This window comes from Ailuropoda melanoleuca, unplaced genomic scaffold (genome assembly GCF_002007445.2).
Source record: "Ailuropoda melanoleuca isolate Jingjing unplaced genomic scaffold, ASM200744v2 unplaced-scaffold1986, whole genome shotgun sequence".
Taxonomy (NCBI): domain Eukaryota; kingdom Metazoa; phylum Chordata; class Mammalia; order Carnivora; family Ursidae; genus Ailuropoda; species Ailuropoda melanoleuca.
In genome coordinates, this window is record NW_023189236.1 from 1 (window position 1) to 19,249 (window position 19,249).

At 49.4% G+C, this 19,249-nt stretch overlaps 1 protein-coding gene across 2 annotated transcripts; it reads left to right on the plus strand.

The window, feature by feature from the left end:
• Nucleotides 1-6: 6 nt before the first annotated feature.
• LOC100478889 (carcinoembryonic antigen-related cell adhesion molecule 5) lies at nt 7-18,686 on the plus strand. Of its 2 annotated transcripts, XM_034650379.1 has the most exons (8): nt 7-299; nt 595-858; nt 7,009-7,728; nt 8,547-8,906; nt 11,418-11,672; nt 17,130-17,161; nt 17,598-17,639; nt 17,910-18,686. In XM_034650379.1, exons 3-8 carry the CDS (start codon nt 7,665-7,667, stop codon nt 17,973-17,975), a joined length of 819 nt encoding a protein of 272 aa, XP_034506270.1. In that variant the 5' UTR covers nt 7-299; nt 595-858; nt 7,009-7,664; the 3' UTR covers nt 17,976-18,686. The 2 variants fall into 2 exon arrangements, with proteins under 2 accessions (XP_034506270.1, XP_034506271.1); XM_034650380.1 differs by lacking the exon at nt 17,130-17,161.
• The last annotated feature ends 563 nt before the right edge of the window (nt 18,687-19,249 follow it).

Sequence of the window (19,249 nt, forward strand, 5' to 3'; positions counted from 1 at the left end):
ATGTTCTGAGTTGTCCCTGCTCTCCTGAGCCGGCCAAAGGAGAACCCTGGAGTCCACCAGGGGCAGAGTGGGTACTGGGAGCATCACCAGGGTTCCTGGGCTACCATGAAGGGGTAGGAGTTGCAGTGGGCAGTGGTCGGGGACTGGGGTATGGGTCAATGGTCTTGGAGAAGGCACTTCAAGAGGCAGAACTGGTCACTCCTGTAGAGAAATGACCCTCCCTCTCCATCTACCAACACCCATTCTCTCCTGTTTAGGACTCCCTGCCCAGCCCTACCACAGCCATTCCTATCTACCAGGTGAGTGAGGGCAATGACTGCTCTGGTCCTCGAAGCCCGTGGGGACTGAAGGTCTCCCCCAGCCTGCCCCTGGCTGTGCTTTCAGATTCAGAAAACAGCAGAGCAAAGAGGGAACAGGGGGTAGTGGGAGAAAGGAGGGGCCTGNATAGAGGGAGGAAGGAAGGGCCTGGGACAGAAACCTGTGGGACACAGCCAGGCTCCCAGAGAGCAGCCCAGATGAGTCTAGAACCTTTAAGTCACCCAGATATGTTCTAAGAAGGTGACAGGGGCTCAGAGGCCTCTTCTTCTTTTACAGGAATTACAACAGCCCGACGCAAACATTTACTGCAAGATTAACCACAAAGCAGAAATGGCTTCTTAGTTTCCCAAGTGCCTGGGGTCCCCTGAGACCCAGGACTCTAAGGGAGTGAGAAGCCACAGTCGGAACCAGAGAACCAGCTCTAGGCCGTGAGGATATTCAGGGACATGGACCAAGGGTCGGGGTCATCACCATCCTTCTCTACAAACTGCTGGTGGGCAGCCTGGACTTGGTCATCTGACTGTGGAGTCACTTCCTGAGGTGATGTCCACAACACCCTCCCTGCCCTGAGTGATGGAGACAGAGGCCAGTCCACACTCCCTGCTACCCTCTCCACTTCTTACTGGTTCCTAATGCTCCTTGTCAAGAATGGAAAGTGTGGAGAGAGGAGATTAAGGGTTCAAAGCCCTGGGAAAAGCTGGAGTTCATTAGCACCATGGACAGTATCTCAGCCTCCCTTCCCCCCAGGATTGGAGCAGGGAGGAGGCAGTGAGGGACTGGGGGAGAGGCTGCCCATTTCTATTCTACAGAAAAAAAATGCAGTGAGGCAGAATGCTATCACACAGACAACCCGATTCTGCTCTCATGAGAATCGTAAACCCTTTGCACACGTCCGGATATTACTTCTTGGCACATTGATTACAGCTCTCTGCATGGCTGATTGCTGCCCCAGAGGGTGGCCTCAGGGATGCTAGGAGGTGCTCCAGCTTCTTGGGGAATCTCCTGGCCCCTGAGTGTCTGGACCCTCTCTTGTCTACAATAAGGACGGCATGTTTCATGATTAACTTCTGACCCTTGGTGCCTGACCTTGGAAACACACCCATCACCCAGCCTGGAGCACCCCTGAGCACAGCCTCCTGTTTCCCGTGCCCCAGCTGAGCCCCCAGGCAGCAGAACTCAGCAAAACCCTGGGCTATTCTCTCATCTCCTCCTTGCTGAGCCCTGTGCCTGGTGTCAGAGTCCTTTGCCATCTGCCTGCTCTTCCCAGCAGAGCAGACCTTCCACCCAAGGGACAAGTGGGGCCTGAAGATCTCCCAGGGTAGAATGCCACATCTGAGGGTTGAGGGTTCCTACATCTGCCTGTGACCCCTCTGAGGAAGAGAACACACTAGGGCCCTCACTGTCACCCCCATCATCCTCTTTCCCATCCACAACCCACCCACAGAACCAACTCTGATGCTACCGACCAGCCCTGCCCTTCCATGGGTCTCAGGTCCATCCTGTCCACTCACAGTGGCCAACAGAAGGGTCACCTGGGTGCTCTTATCCTTATTATTTCTTTCTTTCTGCTCTTAGTTGGGTTCACTTTACTCTAACTTTTCTAGTTCTTGTGTTAGGAAGTTAGATTATTGCTTTGAGATAGTTCCTCTTTCATTACATGTAAGCATTTCATGCTACAAATTCCTCTCTCAGGACAGCATAAGCTGCATCCCACAAATGGGAGAGATTTCTTTTTAATATTTTTCATTTAATTCTGTGTATTTTAAGGGGCACCTGGGTGGGTCAGTCACTTAAGCGTCCGCCTTCGGCTCAGGTCATGGTCTCAGGGTCCTGGGATGGAGCCCTGTGTTGGGCTCCCTGCTCAACGGGGAGCCTGCTTCTCCCTCTCCCTCTTCTGCTCCACCTGCTGGTGCTCACCTGGACTCTCTCTCTTCCTCTCTCTCCCCATCACTCTCAATAAATAAGTAAAACATCTTTTTCAATCTCTGTATTTTTTTTTAAAGATTTTATTTATTTATTTGACAGAGATAGAGACAGCCAGCGAGAGAAGGAACACAAGCAGGGGGAGTGGGAGAGGAAGAAGCAGGCTCATAGCAGAAGAGCCTGATGTGGGGCTCGATCCCATAACGCCGGGATCACACCCTGAGCCGAAGGCAGACGCTTAACCGCTGTGCCACCCAGGCGCCCCCTAAATCTGTGTATTTTTAAAATTCCTTCGAGATATCCTTCTTGAACCATAGATTATTTACAAATATGTAGCTTGCTTTACAAAAGTTTTGGAGATGTCTGTTGTCTTTCTATTGCTGAATTCTAGTTTGATTACTATTTTCAGAGAACAGACTCTGATTTCAATTATTTTAAATTTGGTTAGGGTCTCCTGGCTGGTTCAGTCGGTGGAGCATGTGACTCTTGACCTCTTGGTTGTGATTTCAAGACCCACACTGGGGGCAGAGTTTTCTTCAAAACAAAGTAAATCCGGTTAGCTTTCAGATATGACAGCACCCAGAAGCCACAGAGAAGGATGAACGGGACATCTTTCCCTTGGCTATTCTTTAGTAGTAGGTCAGCTGGCAGCCAATTCCATATTCTTCCTTCATCAGACAATTTCCTTAGTTCCCCTTTCCTCCTGAAGATCATTCTGCCGATACAGGATCTGTAGTCGACTTGAAAAACCTGCCACTTCCTTCTGGCCTCCCTGCTGTCACATACAAACCTAGGGTCACTAAATCAGTGTTCCTTCATATGCAATGGCTTATTTCTCTGGCTGTTCTTCATGGGTTTTTTTTTTTTCTCTTGTCTTTAGTTTGCTGAAGTTTGCCATGTTTCTTAGCATGACTGCTTATCTTGCTTGGGGTTCACTCAGCTTCTTGGACCATTATTTCTTCAGTACTTTTTTCTTACTTCTGGTATCCAGTGGCACCAATGTTAGATTCTTCCTTTTAAAAATATTTATTTATTTATCTGAGACAGAGGGAGGGAGAGAGGGCACAGTTGCAATTGGGGAGAGAGTCAGAGGGGGAGGGAGGGACAGAACCTTCAAGCACACTCCCCACTGAGCGCCAAGGGACCACAAGTCAGGGATTTTCTGGAGACTCGAGAAACAGGAGAAGGCAAGAAAATTTATCCAGCCCTAGAACCTCCAGAAAGGAACGTGGCCCCGCCAATATCTTTATTTTAGCTCAGTATCACATGTTGGACTTCTGACCTCCAGAACTGTAAGATAGTAAATGTCTGTTGCTTCTAAGCCACCGTCTTTGTGGTAATTGGTTACAGCAGTAATAGGAAGTGAATACGGACTTCGTATTAGATTGTTTTGTTGTACTAATATCACATTGGGGGGGCTTGAACATCGTACTGGGGATATATAGGAGAAAATCCTGGTTCTAATGAGGTAGGGGCTGAAGTAGTTAGGGTGATTCCTATAGCTTTCAATTGATTAATAAAAAATTCATGTATATGTAAATATATATATAATGAAAACAATTTGTGTGCGTGCACATGCATTTATTTACCTCTCTACAGATAGAATACAATGTGGCATTGGTAAATAAGCATGAGAGTTCCATGAGAGTTCCATCTCACAGTCTTGCAACTTTTCTCTAAGTTAGATATTTTTTTCATTGGAGGGTGGGGCCCTGTGTTTTGGAAGTAGACACAAAAGTGTTTGCAAAGAATTTTACATGATCTGTAATTTTTAATCCAGTGGGTGAAGGAGTAGGAGGGAGACAGATACAGCAAGATTGGCCATGAGCTGATACTTTGAGCTGGTGATGGGTACATGGGTACCATTCTCTCTCGTATAATGAAGTAGAGTCCACTTGTCTTTGTATACAAATTCTCTTTGTATATCTTTGAAATTTTCCTGGCAAAAATATTTAAGGGAAGAGAAAAACAGTTCCAAATGAGAGGTTTTATCAGTGAGTTCCACAGAACTTTTCTGTGATACACTGCAGCGGCCAAAGAAAAATACTCCAGACCTTCACAGGCCAGTTTCCTTATCCCTTGTTCACTCTGCCTTAGTGCTTCTGCCTGCCAGGAATAGTCTCAGAGCCTCTTTCCCCATCTGTAACATAACCCTATCCTTACTCCTTCCTCCCCCTCGAAGAGTAACCCTAACTGCCCTTAGGGAATGGGACGATGACTTGCTTCCTGCTGAAATGGGGCGGTGGGCTGTGTGGCAGTCAGAATCCATCCACGGGTCGGTCTCAGGACCCGAGGTATGGCTCCGGGGTCATGAAGGACAGCAGATGATACGTGCATCAACACATGCCAAAGAAAAAGCAAAAACAAATACTAAGCTTAAAACTGTGATCATATCTCTTAGATAAGATTCCTAATTATCAACTTTATCAAACAGACCACTGGATCTTTTGATCTCTTTGAACTGATCGCCAATGTCCCCTACTAAGTGGGACACTTTGTGAGTTACCTGCAATATTGAAACAACATGTGTGAGGAAACTTCTTGCATCCTAAGTGGTGTGGGAATAGCACATAATCAATAGCGGCCAAGTTTTGAGAAGTCCCACTCCGACTTCACTTGATTTTTGGTTATGTGTGTCTAGCGCCCAGAAACTATTATTTAGAGTCCTGCGGGTTAAACATGCTGTTTGCTTATTTCATGTTGTAGTCCTAGCCTAAGTCTCCAGAGTCCCACCAAAGAGGCAGCCAAAGCTATCGTATTAGCTTCTCTGAAGTTCATCTCAAGTTGTCTAGCTGAGGCAAACAACATTCAAAGACAATCAGAATTAGGATTTAACATCCGCATATGTGGGTTACTGGAACAGCATTTCTCTCTATCATAACCCTCATTTTCAGAAACAGCCAAATCAAGACTAGTGTATTTGCAAATCAAGTGCAATCTTAATAAACTAGTTTTAATTATTGACATAAGCCCAGCAGGAATAGCAATTGGCCATGTAGATCTTTTTTTTTTTTTTAAGATTTTATTTATTTATTTGACAGAGATAGAGACAGCCAGAGAGAGAAGGAACACAAGCAGGGGGAGTGGGAGAGGAAGAAGCAGGCTCATAGCAGAAGAGCCTGATGTGGGACTCGATCCCATAACGCCAGGATCACGCCCTGAGCCGAAGGCAGACGCTTAACCGCTGTGCCACCCAGGCGCCCCAAGGCCATGTAGATCTTTTAAATTTGGCTTTGGGGGAATTTTTCCAAGGAATCTCGAAGCCTGAACTTTTAGTAGCCTCTCCAGGCCAAAAACCAAGCCAGGTATTTACCATTAGACATGGCTGCAATACATCGGGGTGAGTGAATTCCTCTTCAAGAGGTCCCAGAGTATCTGAGATTCCTGCACCTGCCAGGAAGTGACAGTCTTTACTCACCTGGTGAGGCTGCCCAGAACCCAGAACCTTGTTTACAACAAGGTGTGAGGCCAACATTTCCAAGGGGTTTGTGTCTCCAAGTTTCATAAAGTCAGCCTCAGTGTCTGAAAACTGTCTGGTCATAGCCAACTCTATGCATGTCTTTTTCAAATAGGACATTCCAGTCAAAGGCTTGGTAAAATCACCAATGTTTTCAATGGTGTCCTGTTACAAGGAGAACAGATTCTTACTGAACTCATGCAAATGAGTATAGTTGGAAGGGAAGAAAGAACACTTACTGAGACCTTTTGAATTTCAGAGGGCTCAAGTAGAGGGAAAAGTCAAATGCCTCCGTTTGTTTACAAATGCACACTTGACTGCATTTCTGTGAGTTATCATGATCTTAAGAGAAAGTTTTCTTTAAAACATTTTTTAAAGATTTTTATTTATTTATTCGACAGAGTAGAGACAGCCAGCAAGAGAGGGAACACAAGCAGGGGGAGTGGGAGAGGAAGAAGCAGGCTCATAGCAGAAGAGCCCAATGTGGGGCTCGTTCCCACAACGCCGGGATCACGCCCTGAGCCGAAGGCAGACACTTAACCGCTGTGCCACCCAGGCGCCCCAAGAGAAAGTTTTCTTAGTGTGGAAGACCAAGTATTAGACAACCACCAAGGTTTTAAACAAGAATCCCAAAACTGTAACCATTTTCTTAGTTTATTTAGTCCCATGTGACTAACTCTTGTTTCGTTTCAATGCAGCTTTTAGTTAGTTCTGGAAATTCTTACCCATTTTAGTTTAGGATTTTAAAAATATCAAAAACATGTACTTCTTCCAAAAGTCCTTTTCATGAATCTTCCTGAAGAGGGAACTCATTTTGTAAATGACAAAACACTGAAATTCAATTGACAAGGAAATTTAATTATTTTTGTGACTTAGAACATTTTAATAATTTCAGTATTAAGTGATGACCTTATGACCAAAGCATATTAAAACTTTAGGAATTGCATATCATCTTTAGAAACAGTTATAGCATTTGCCCGGATAACATCACGAAGGCTTATCATTATTCACTTGACCTGCTTTCCAGGTAACTTAACATACCAAGTAAGTAAGCTTAATTGGTCAAAAAGACCTCATTTGGGGACTGTGGGGTTCTGTGTGTGGTGCCCACAGACTCAAGGCCAGGACACAGCAGAGGCCACCTGGGGGTAGGGAGAAGGGCCATCCTCTAAGGGAACTGGGTCCCCCTCAGTCTGGCTATTCAGAGTGTGCTCCCCGGGCCGGGATGACCAGCATCACCTGGGAGCTTGTTAGAGGCTGACTCTGGGGTCCACACCACACCCGCTGAGTCAGAATCTGCATTTTCACAGGATCCATAGACCCTCCATGGGCACAGGAGAGGGAGAGGAGGCCCCACCCCCACATCATGGGGTCTCCGTCTGGCTGGGCATCTGCTGAAGCAGCATTTCTAGGTGTCACCTGGGCGTTCACAGTCTTGATAAAGTTCCACAGGTGACTCCAGCGCACAGTGGGTGTGACACCTCTGCGATGAGCATTCCTGAGGCAGCCCCCAGCCTCCTGCTCTGAAGGGAAAGCCACGCGGGGAGGAGAGAGGGCTGTGGGGGCGCTCACCCTGCACTGTGCCCCCGAGCTGTGGGGGTCACCGGACCCCAATGTCACAGGCTTGTGCTTGTCCAAACAAGGGTGTGTGTGCTCTCGCATATGGTGGGAAATCACAGCTGAAGAGGGGGAGGCCTCAGCAGGTCCCAGGGAACTGCAGTGTAAACAAAAATGAAATGGGAAGAAGGGGACAAGGGAGTTGGGAAGGATGGAAGCAGGGGGAGGGGACCTGGCAGGGACCCCGCCCCTGGCCCACGTGACACCACCCTGAACTCCTGCCCACAAAGGCCACTCAGCATAGAGGGAGGCAGGAATCCAGACCTTCAAGACCAGACAGCAGTATCCACATGTTTCTGGAGCAGAAGCTCTTCTCACAGAGGGAGGGACAGAGTGGGCAGCAGGCACCATGGAGTTCCCCTCAGCCCCACCCCAACGAGGACATGTCCCCTGGCAGGACCTCCTGCTGGCAGGTGAGAGGGATGATCCCTGGGAGGGGGTGGGAGGATGGGGGAGAGAGGATGGCTGGGGTCTCCCCCAGAGGACAGGGCTCTGAGAGGGGACAGGAGAGCAGGGCTGGACTGGGGAGCCGGCTCAGCAAAAGAAAAATGCCTGATCAGGAAGTGGTGAGGGAAGGGCTGTTTCCCCAATTACTCATAACTGAGGTGTGAATTTTAAAATGGATGATAACAACAACCCAGGACCCTAATCGCTACCCTTTCCCACAGACTAGAGAACTTGATAGACAAACGCTGACCAGAAGATACTGGGGACACATTCATTCAGCCCCGGGTGTTTGCACCTGCCCCGCCACTGGGGTACAGCACAATTCAGACAAGTCCCTGCCCTCCCCAAGCTCACTTTTATGGGGAGGAAGACAGAAACGCAGAGACATCTAGAATGTGATGTCAGGTACTGACAAGCACCAGGAAGGGAACAGAGCAGGGAAAGCTCAGAATGTGAAGACAGAGAGTCTTTGGAGGAGGTGGTCAGGGTAGGTCTCTCCACAGGACCCCCTGAGTGTGAGCAGGTATCCGAGGTCAGGGAGGGAGTGAGCGACAGACGTGAGGAAGGGTGTTCGATTGTCAGGAAATTAAGTTCAGAGGCGCTGAAGTAGTGTGGTCATGCCGCTGACCTTGCAGGAGACACACTCACACACAGATACCCGCACACACGCACACACACACGCCCCGAGGCTGGGGGATTAACACCTGCTCTGTCTCCAGGGCCCCAGCTTTCCCTCCCGACACACCGGTCCAAATACTGATCCGTCTCCCCTCTTCCCTCCTAGTCTCACTCTTAACCTTCTGGAACCCACCCACCACTGCCCAAGTCACTGTGGAATCGGTGCCGCCCAATGCTGCCGAAGGGAAGGACGTTCTTCTGCGAGTCCACAGGCTGCCTGGGGATCTTGTAGGTCTTAGCTGGTTTAGAGGGGCAAGTATAGCGCCCAGCCGTCAAATTCTATCATATGTAGTAGACACACAAGTAACTACCCCAGGGCCTGCACACAGCGGCAGAGAGACAATATACCCCAATGGATCCCCGCTGCTCCGGAGAGTCACCCTGAACGACACAGGAAACTACACCCTACAAATCGTGAGGACAAATACTCAAGTGGAACAAGGAACAGGACAAATCCGCGTATTCCGTGAGTAATTCCTCTCTCACCTCTGGTGTTGGGTGGGGTGAATTCTACGTTACACACACGGGACTCACAGGCCTGGACTGGGCCTCCATCCCCCTCAGCATTATGTCCCGAGAGGGGGTTTGACATTTCCTGCGGGACACACACAGTGGAGACAAACTTCCTAGGGTCAGAATTCCTTTCCCAGGATCCAGTCTCTGGGATCATCTGAGAAAGACCCTGCAGGACCCAGTCAGGACCAGGCCTGAGGGGCCCTGGGATCCTCCCCAGAGCTCAGCCCAGAAAGCCCCTGCCCAGACCACTGCCTTGGGGCTGCTGATCCTAGTGAGCCTGGGGGTCTGTGCCAGGATGGGGTTAGGCTCCTGGACAGACCTGACTGGGAGCAACCATTTCCTGGCTGCCCGAGCTGCTCAGCAGCCAGTGCTCAGTCTCAAGGCCACATCTGGGGAGGGCAGAGCCTGGTCCTTCACCTGAGACTCAGCATGGACAGCACGTAAAAGTCCCCAGTCCATTAGCCAAGTGCTGTGGGGGACTTGGGGGACGGCAGAGGAAGGTCAGCAACCCCAGGGAGAAACAAGCCGAGAGAGGCTCCTGGGAGCTTCTCCTCCACCAAGAATCAGGCCCAGGGGTCTTGCTTGTGCAGACGAGCAGTCACGATGCCATATGATTGGCCAGCTGCTACAGACCAGATTGAGGTCAGGGATTTGGGTTCATTTAAAGGTTAATTCACGGGGACGGCAAGTAGAGATCACTTATCATTATTCCTACTGCATTAAGGAGAAACTGAGGCACGGGGAGACACAGTCACTGACTCAGGGTCACACAGACTGATGACAGCAGATCAGAGTTCCCGGGTTCTGTGTGCAGACACAGCCCCTTCCTCTCCTCCATCAGAGGGAGGGATGCAGGTGTGGGCAGTGAGAGCAAATGGAGGCTCACTCCNTTGAGAGCAAATGGAGGCTCACTCCATGTTTACTCGACAACCATGTGACCTGCATGAGCAATCAGAGGCAGAATGACCCGGCCGCCCCTCAGGTGGCGATCCTCCCCTCCCTGGGCTGCACTTGAGATCGGATTATTTCCTGATGTGTTGCTGTTGGTCCCACTGGGTGTCAGGGAAAGGACTTGCCTTCTCCTGCCGACTCTGCACCTGAAACCAGTCCAGGGTCCACGTGTAACAAACTCAGTTGCTTTTGTTTAGGAGGGAAGGAGTGAGCGGTGTGGGTGTCTCTCCAGCTGTGGGCAGGGAGCCTGTGTGGCCAGAGCTCCCAGGATGCTGCACCCAGGACGCCTCTCTGAAGAGATGATGGGTCATTCATCCCTCACCACCCCTGATTCCTGCTCATCCCCTCGCTCTCTGCTTGGTCATTGGACTCAGCCCTGCCATGGATGGGGCCCCTGCCTCATGTCATCATTATCAAACAGCAGGCAGAGCTGCCCCCTGCAGGGCCTGGGATCTGAGTACTGAACTGACCTGCAGGCTTGTTCCTGGTGTCCCTGGGTGTCATTTCTGTTCAGACCCCATCCCCAGGCTGGGCTGTCAGGTCAGTGAAGGGCCAGGAGAGGTCCGGGGCTGTCTCTGACTCTGTCCTGTGTCTTCCACGACCCAGTGCTGCTCTGTAATTGACATTGGAGAAGCCTGTGCCATCAGACACACAGAGCAGGGGCTTTACTTTCTCTGAGGCTCAGATCCTCATGCGTTTTTCTTGAGATACACAGACCTGCCTTATGCTTTGAAGGACTCAGGTTGGCTGAGAGCTGAGAGATGCCAACTCTGATTCAAGATGCTTGTGAAGGGATCACAGGTACCATCCAGGGCAATGTTCTTTCTGTTGTCTGCACAGCGGAGTTACCCAAACCCAGCATCACAAGCAACAACTCCCACCCTGTGGAGAATGCGGATTCTGTAGTATTAACGTGTGAACCTCAGACTCAGAGCACAAGCTACCTGTGGTCAGTAAACAGTAAGAGCCTCCTGGCCAGCGCCAGGCTGGAGCTGTCCCTGGACAACAGGACTCTCACTATACACCGTGTCACAAGAAATGACACAGGACCCTGAGTGTGAGACCCGGAATCCAGTAAGTGCCGGTCGTAGTGACCCATTCACCCTAAATGTTCTCTGTGAGTAACTTCCCTTCCTACCTGGCCCGTGCTGCCAGCCCAAATGCACACTGCCAGAGGCCAGGCCACATCCATCCTTCTGGGGTCCGAGTCCATGACTCTCAGATGGACCCCCAGTCTGGCCATGGCTTCTTCTCCCAGGCAAACCTGGGCCGACCCAGCCTAAGTCAAGATGAGGAGGGGACCGGCTGATCCTCCCTGAGAGGGTCAGCAGCCTGTGAAGGGACACAGGTGACTGTCTTCGACCCAGGCTCAGTGAACACATGTGGATTCTGGTTGAAACTTTCTCAAGGTTGGGACCCAGCTCAGAGGGATGCTGTCTCCCTAATACAGACCAGGAGTTTCCCCTTCCCTCGGATTACATCACCTGTGGCTTTATTCTGTTTGCTCCAGATGGCCCGGACGCCCCCACCATTTCCCCCTCAGACTCTCAGTACCGTCCAGGGGCCAGCCTCAGGCTCTCCTGCCACGCAGCCTCTAACCCACCCGCACGGTACTCTTGGCTTATCAATGGGAGGCCCCAGCCGTCCACACAGGAGCTCTTTATCCCCAACCTCACTGCGAATGATAGTGGAGCCTATACCTGCATCGCCTCTAACTCTGGCACTCACCTCAATAAGACCACAGTCCAGACTATCACAGTCTCCGGTAAGTGGATCCCTGGAGCGTCTGCACTGATGCTCTGGTGAAGGTCTGTCTGGCTTTCAGAAAAGAAGTTATTTCCCACAAATAAATTCCTAATCCCTCCCCGAACTCTCCCTTTACGTGTCAGCAGACCCTTCGTCCCTTTGCTATCTGATTTCTCATGCCAGAGCTTGGGTTCAGCCTGGAATGTGGGAGGGAGTTTTCTCAGCTCCAGAAAACCCCATGCATAGAAGTGGGCTTTGCAAATAGGGAGGAAAGAAGCATCCTCAGGATCAAGTTACTTTTTGTTGTTGAATTGCAGATGTCCTTTATATAATTCAGATATTAATCTCTTACCAGATATGATTTGCAAGTGTTTCCTTCCAATCCATGGGTTGCTGAACTTTTTTTTCCCTTAGTGAAGTTTAGTTGACACACAGTGTGACATAGTTTCACAGGTACAACATATGATTGGACAACTCTATGCGTTATGCTCTCCTCAACACAATATAGCTCCCATTTGTCACCATGCAGCCCCATGAAAATACCATTGACTGTATTTCCTATGCTGTGCATTTCATCCCTATATCCTGTCATTCCAAATGAACAGTGCCACCACTCTCCGGATTGTATCTTGTGATGTGCAGAAGTTTTCCACTTTGATGCATCCAATCCATCTACTTTTTCTTTTCTTATCTCTGCTTTGGGTGTCATATGTATGAAACTCCATTGGGATCTTCAGTTTCAGTAAGTTTTTACTTTATGTTTTCTTCTAAGACTTTTACATTTGACTCTTATGTTTAGATTTTTTATCTATTTTACATTAATTATTATTATTATCCATTATTTTACATTTGTACATGGTGTAATTCGAGTCCAACTTCATTCATTTGCATGGATATCCACTATTCCCAACAGCATTGGTTGAATAGATTTTTTTCTCCATTGAATGATCATGACAACCTTCTAGAAAATCATTGGACCACGTATGCCAGGGTTTGTTTCTGGGGTGCTTATTCTATTCCATTGGTCTCTATCTCTGTCTTTATACCAGACCCCTGTTATTTTGGTTACTGTAGCTTTGCAGTCAGGAAGTGGGAGTCCTCGTTTTGTTCTTTCTCAAAATAAGTATGGCTATTTGAGGCCCCTGAGATTCCATGTGAATTTTTGGAAATTCTTATTTCTGCAAAATATTTCCTTCAGAATTTCATAGGGAGGCACCTGGCTGGCTCAGTCAATGGGTCATGCAACTACTGATCTCGATGTTGTGAGTTTCAGCCCCATTTTGGGTATAGAGATTACTTAAAAATAAAATCTTTTAGAAAAATATTTGATAGGAATTACATTGAATCCGTCAATCTCCTTGGGTAACACTGTCATCTTAACAATATTAAGTCTCATCATCCATGAACATGGGATGTCTTTCCATTTATTTGTGTCCTCTGTAATTTCTTTCAGCAATGTTTTATTGATTCCCATAAACAGTCTGTTGCTCACTAATTAATTCCTAAGTATTTGATTCATTTTTCCTAAGTATTTTATTCTTTTTAATGTAATTGCAAATAGAATTGTTTTCCTAATTTCTTTTTTGGGTACTTCACTGTTAGTGTCAGGACCGCAGTGATTTTTTTTAAAGATTTTTTGTATATTTTTATTTGACAGAGAGAGATAGCCAGAGGGAGAGGGAATACAAGCAGGAAGAGTGGGAGAGGAAGAAGTAGGCTCCCAGCAGAGGAGGGAGCCCAATGCGGGGACTGATCCCAGGACACTGGGATCATGCCCTGGGCCAAAGGTAGATGCTTAACGACTGAGCCACCCAGGTGCCCCAGGAACACAGTGATACTTGTATGTTAACTTTGTAGCCTGCAAAATTGTTGAAATTGTTTATTAGTTCAGCAATTTTTTGTGGAATCTTCAGGATGTTGTACATAAAGTTTCATGTCTGTAAGCAGACATGATTGTACTTATTCTTTCCAATTTCATTGTATTCTGTGTTTTTTCCTCCTAATTATTGTGGACTGGACTTCTGTACTGTGTTGCATACGGGTCGTGAGAGTGGCATGTTTATCTTCTATGTGATCTTAGAAGAAAGGTTTTCAGTGTTTCATCATGGAGTATGATCCTGGCTCTGGGCATTTCATGGAAGGCCTTTAATATGTTGCAATAGTTTCCTTCTATTTGTAAGGGTGTCAGTATTCTGTATACAGTAAACCTCTTCTCTACAGAAGTATTTCACCATGAGTGTCAATTCACAGATATGGAAGTAAGAGTCTTCTTCAGAGTGAGAAATCCTGTAGATTGAAATCTCTTTGATTCCTAAGGTAATGAAAACAGGACAGGCGGCTCCCATTCCCTAGTAAATTTTAACAGTGTAAATGTCTTCCCTACTTTACATGAAGCTGCCTTGGACACGGAGGTACAAGGGGTATGAGTCTTCCTCCCCAACATATTGGAAAGGTATATACGGAATGAGGCTTGATCTCTCAAAGTCACAAAAGTTCAAGAAAATCACACAAAACTCCATGGGAAAGAATTCCTCCTGATAATGAGGCTCCTGGCCACGTGGGCTAAGAGGTTCCTGGTGCTGATACTACAGAGATGTCCAGGCAGAGCAGACAAGTGACTGAGGGTCAGAGGGGGAGGTACAGCCCTCTCCTTACAAATCGTCACCTGAACAAAGACACTCAGCCTTCTGCAGACAGCAGGGCCATATCCTCTGAGGCACATTTACAGAGCTTGCTGGGACCCTCGGAAAGGCTGCCAACTCAGAGGAAGGATGTGGCCCCAGTACAAGCCAATTCTCATTCTATCACATCCTGTGTTTCTCCACAGAGCCAGTGGCTCAGCCCTTTGTCCAGGCCAACAATACCATAGTCACAGAACATAAGGACTCTGTGGTCCTGACCTGCTCCACAAATAATCCTGGGGTCTCCATCCACTGGTTCTTCAATGGCCAGAGTCTAAAGCTCATGGAGAGGCTGAAGCTGTTGCAGGACAACAGCACCCTCACCATAGACCCTGTCAGGAGGGAGGATGCAGGGAATTGTAGTGTGAGGTCTCCAACCTGGTCAGTTGCAGCAAAAATGACCCCTTCAGGTTGGATGTGGGATGTGAGTGACCCTCAACCCCTGCCCCATCCTCCCTATATATTTTACTGGCAGGGACGGTGAAATGAATGCCGGCCTACAAGAGGTGGGAGCCTACTTCAGAGCCTCTAGGTCAGTGTAAATAAAATTCCCCAGAATTAGACGAATCTTGTTAGCATCTTGGTTCTGATATGTACCAGTTGTTGGACCTCGGGCAAGATGCTCAAACTCCTGAACCTCAGTTTCCTCATCTCTAAAACTGGAAAGAACTGCTGGATCTCAGGGCTGTTGTGAGGGTTGTTAATATGAATTCATGAGATAGATTCCTGAGACAGCATCATACACAGATTGAGGCTCAATGACATTTACCAGCTATTGTTCTTTTGTTATTAATGTCTTTCTTCCAAGCTGTAATGTAATCGGGGAATTCGATTTAAGTGTTATCTGATCATGATCTAGCTCTGTGACCTCCACTGATTTACTGAAGCCCTTTACACACTCAGATGCTCATTTTGCAAAGTGGAGATCACAGCCAGCCCCCTCGTGGATGTAACGCATTTCCCACGTGCCTGGCACAGAGCCAAGCTCGAAAGCAGTCAGCTGATGTTATTCTCTTTAATCAGTGAAGAGTGGACAGTGAAGGGCATCCCTCTAAGACCATCAGTGGTGATGGAAGAGAAGACTCAAGGGAAGAGGCATCATGTGAGAGGAAAATAAACAGGATACCAGTGCTGTCCCCAGGGGTGTGGGGTGACATTGTGAACATTAAAGTAAGTCCGGGGTTTCACTGTGAGGAACAGGAATGGTGCAGTGGCCGAGTGGATGGGACACTGGGGTGATAGCACACATGTCAGGCAGACCTCAAGGCCTTTCTTCCTCTCTAACCAGGCCCTTTACCCACGGCCCCTCCTGGATTCCCCAGATTTGACTTAGGAAGAAGCACCACAGGTCTCCCTATGGGTTCCATCATTGGCATTGCAGTCAGGGTCCTGGTCGGACTGGCACTGACAGTTGTCCTGGGGTGTCTCCTGCTCCGCATAAGGACTGGAAGGTATGATGGGATTTCCCACACACTGATTCTGTACTGCAGCTGACTCCCAGCCAGGAGGGGACGCCATCCTGACCTAGGATTCTGGACTGGCTACTTCAGGCCTCCCAACTGCCCCCTGGATTTTCCCTCTCATTCCCTCTGGCTCCTTCCTCACTAGCTGCTGACCGGGGTGCTTCCTTCACATGTTTCTCAGTTATAAATTAGGGACAATTAGGCAACAGTCCCTCAGGGTTGTCCTGGTTCACTTGGCAACGCTACAGCAGTGCTGACAGGACTAAATACTCAGTAAACAGTGTCTCCCGTGGTTTCTTTAAGTCCACATGCCCTATGAGGGGGCTTGCAACCACAGGATCTGAGGGGGGTCCTGTCAGGCTCATGCAATGCAGAGTGGAAGAGCCTGACAGGGCAGATGGGGTCATCCGCCAAGTGGCAGATGCAGGAACCACAGTCTCTGATGTGTGAGACCAGAGAACCTTGGTTCAGCCAAGTAGGGGACCTGGGTTGTCCTTTATGCCTCTTGTTCAGGCAGATGGAGAAGAGGACAGGCCACTGACACATTTCAGCATCTCCTGGCCTGAGTAGGGGAGGGTGTGGCCACAGCAGCGGCAACACATTCAGGAATCCAACATACCCAGGGCTCCCCAAGTGTCCTCTGCATGCAGCTATAGCCTTGAACCTTCCACTCAGTCAACCTCTCATGTTTGAATCCTTTCCTGGGTCCTCCATCCATTTGCATGACACTTTCTGCTAGACGCCCATCAGCCTGAGGGTCTTCCCCTCTGGGTTCCCAAGGCCTTTCCTTATTCCCTCTCTTTGGCCCTTCTACTGCTAAACAGCACTGGTAGAGAGAGGTGGTCTCTAACCCCTTCCTGGAATGAGGATCCTGCTTATCCCCTGTTCTAATACCAATGCTGTGACCTCTCCCTGCACCCCTCACACATAAGCCTGATCTTTCCTAGGGCCAATGGCTGGCGTGATTTCAGAGAGCTCTGGCGCTTGGCATCCACCCCCCCCCCCCCCGNAGTGTCTCTTCAGCCCAGGTGGACTGGGAGCCCCGGAGTTCTGCCCCACATTGTCCACACCTGGATGTCAACACCCTGGGGCCTCTGACCCTTTCTCTGTGGCTTCAGCACAGGGCAGCCCAAATGACTATACACACTGACCTCTGGAATCTAGGTCATAGGTCAGCAGCTTAAGCTCATGGTCCCCTAAATGGCCAGTGAGTCTCTCCCTGGGATGTGCTCCTTCTTCCCTAGTTCTCTGAGAGCTGCGGACCTGACCCTCCTGGGAGGGTGGGCCCAATCTTCTTCACAGCCCTGGTGCTAACACCTGTCTCTTTCCCAGGCCATGGTCCGGCCAATAGCTCCACATCCCCGGTAAGCCCTCCCCCTCCACCACTCTTTCCACTGGGTCCAGGCTGTTCAGGCTCAAGGCAGGGTAACCAACCAATTCAGCACCCCAGGGCAGACCCTGATTCCCCCAGTGTAGCCAGGACAAGGCAAGCCCTTTTCGGGCCAGGACTGGACCCTCTTCAGAAACAGGACCACCCCCTACCATGTCCTGAGTTGTCCCTGCTCCCCTTAGCTGGCCAAAGGAGAACCCTGGAGTCCACCAGGGGCAGAGTGGCTACTGGGAGCATCACCAGGGTTCCTGGGCTACCATGAAGGGGCAGGAGATGCAGTGGGCAGTGGTCGGGGACTGGGGTATGGGTCAATGGGCTTGGAGAAGGCAGTTTAAGAGGCAGAACTGGCCACTCCTGTAGAGAAATGACCCTCCCTCTCCGTCTACCAACACCCATTCTCTCCTGTTTAGGACTCCCTGCCCAGCCCTACCACAGCCATTCCTATCTACCAGGTGAGTGTGGGCAATGACTGCTCTGGTCCCTGAAGCCCATGGGAGATGGAGATCTCCCCCAGCCTGCCCCTGGCTGTGCTTTCAGATTCAGAAAACAGCAGAGCAAAGAGGGAACAGGGGGTAGTGGGAGAAAGGAGGGGCCTGGGATAGAAACCTGTGGGACACAGCCAGGCTCCCAGAGAGCAGCCCAGGTAAGTCTAGAACCTTTAAGTCACCCAGATATGTTCTAAGAAGGTGACAGGAGCTCAGAGGCCTCTTCTTCTTTTACAGGAATTACAACAGCCCGACGCAAACATTTACTGCAAGATTAACCACAAAGCAGAGATGGCTTCTTAGTTTCCCAAGTGCCTGGGGCCCCCTGAGACCCAGGACTCTAAAGGGTCAGGAGCTGAAGTCGGATCCAGAGAACCAGCTCTAGGCCCTGAGGATATTCAGAGACATTGACCAAGGGTTGGGCTCTTCACCAGCCTTCTCTATAAATTGCTGGTGGGCAGCCTGGAATTAGTCATCTGACTGTGGATCACTTCCTGCAGTGATGTCCACAGCACCCCCTGCCCTGAGCGATGGAGACAGAGGCCAGTCCACACTCCCTGCAGCCCTCTCTACCTCTTCCTTGTTCATAATGCTCCTTGTTAAGAATGGAGAAAAAGTAGACACAACTGGAACATCATGGCTTCCAAGACCTGGGAACAGCTGTGGGTCATCAGCACCACAGACAGTGTCTCATCGAGTTGAGCAGGGAGGAGGCATTGAGGGACTGCTGGAGAGGCTGCCTATTTCTGTTCTACAGAAGAAAGATGCAATGAGGCAGAACGCTATCACAGGGGCAACCCGATTCTGCTCTCATGTGAATCGTAAACTCTTTCAGCATGTCTGGATGTTACTTGTTGTCACATCAACAATAGCTCCCTGCATGGCTGATTGCTGCCCCCAGAGGGTGGCCTCAGGGAGGCTGGGAGTCTGCTCCAGCCTCTTGGGAAACCTCCTGACCCCTGAGAGTCAGGCCCCTCTCTTGTATACAATAAGGAAGACATGTTTCATGATTAACTTCTGACCCTTGGTGCCTGACCTTGGAAACACACCCATCACCCAGACTGGAGCACCACTGAGCACAGCCTCCTGTTTCCCAAGTCCCAGCTGACCCCCTAGGCAGCAGGGCTCAGCAGATCCCTGGGCTGTTCTCCCAGCTCCTCCTTGCTGAGCCCTGTGCCTGGTGTCAGAATCCTTTGCCATCTGCCTGCCCTTCCCAGCAGAGCAGACCTTCCACCCAAGGGACAAGTGGGGCCTGAAGATTTTCCCGGGGAGAATCCAACATCTGAGGGTTCCTACATCTGCCTGTGACCCCTCTGAGGAAGAGAACACACTAGGGCCCGCATTGTCACCCCCATCTTTCTCTTTCCCATCCCACCCACAGAACCAACTCTGATGCTACAGACCAGCCCTGCCCTTCCAGGGGGCTCGGGTCCATTCTGTCCACTCACAGCGGCCAACAGAATGGCCACCTGGGTGTTCTTACCGTTACAATTTCTTTCTTTCTCCTTTAATTCACTTTGCTCTTATTTTCCTAGGTATTGTGGTAAGAACTTAGATTATTGAGATATTTCCTCTTC

Bases quoted from the DNA above. Each gene is read 5' to 3' on its own strand.
- LOC100478889 (XM_034650379.1), top strand. From the start codon at position 7,665: ATGGAGTTCCCCTCAGCCCCACCCCAACGAGGACATGTCCCCTGGCAG. The intron at 7,729-8,546 runs GTGAGAGGGATG...CTTCCCTCCTAG, and splicing joins GCAGGACCTCCTGCTGGCAG to TCTCACTCTTAACCTTCTGG. The intron at 17,162-17,597 runs GTAAGCCCTCCC...TCTCCTGTTTAG, and splicing joins CCAATAGCTCCACATCCCCG to GACTCCCTGCCCAGCCCTAC.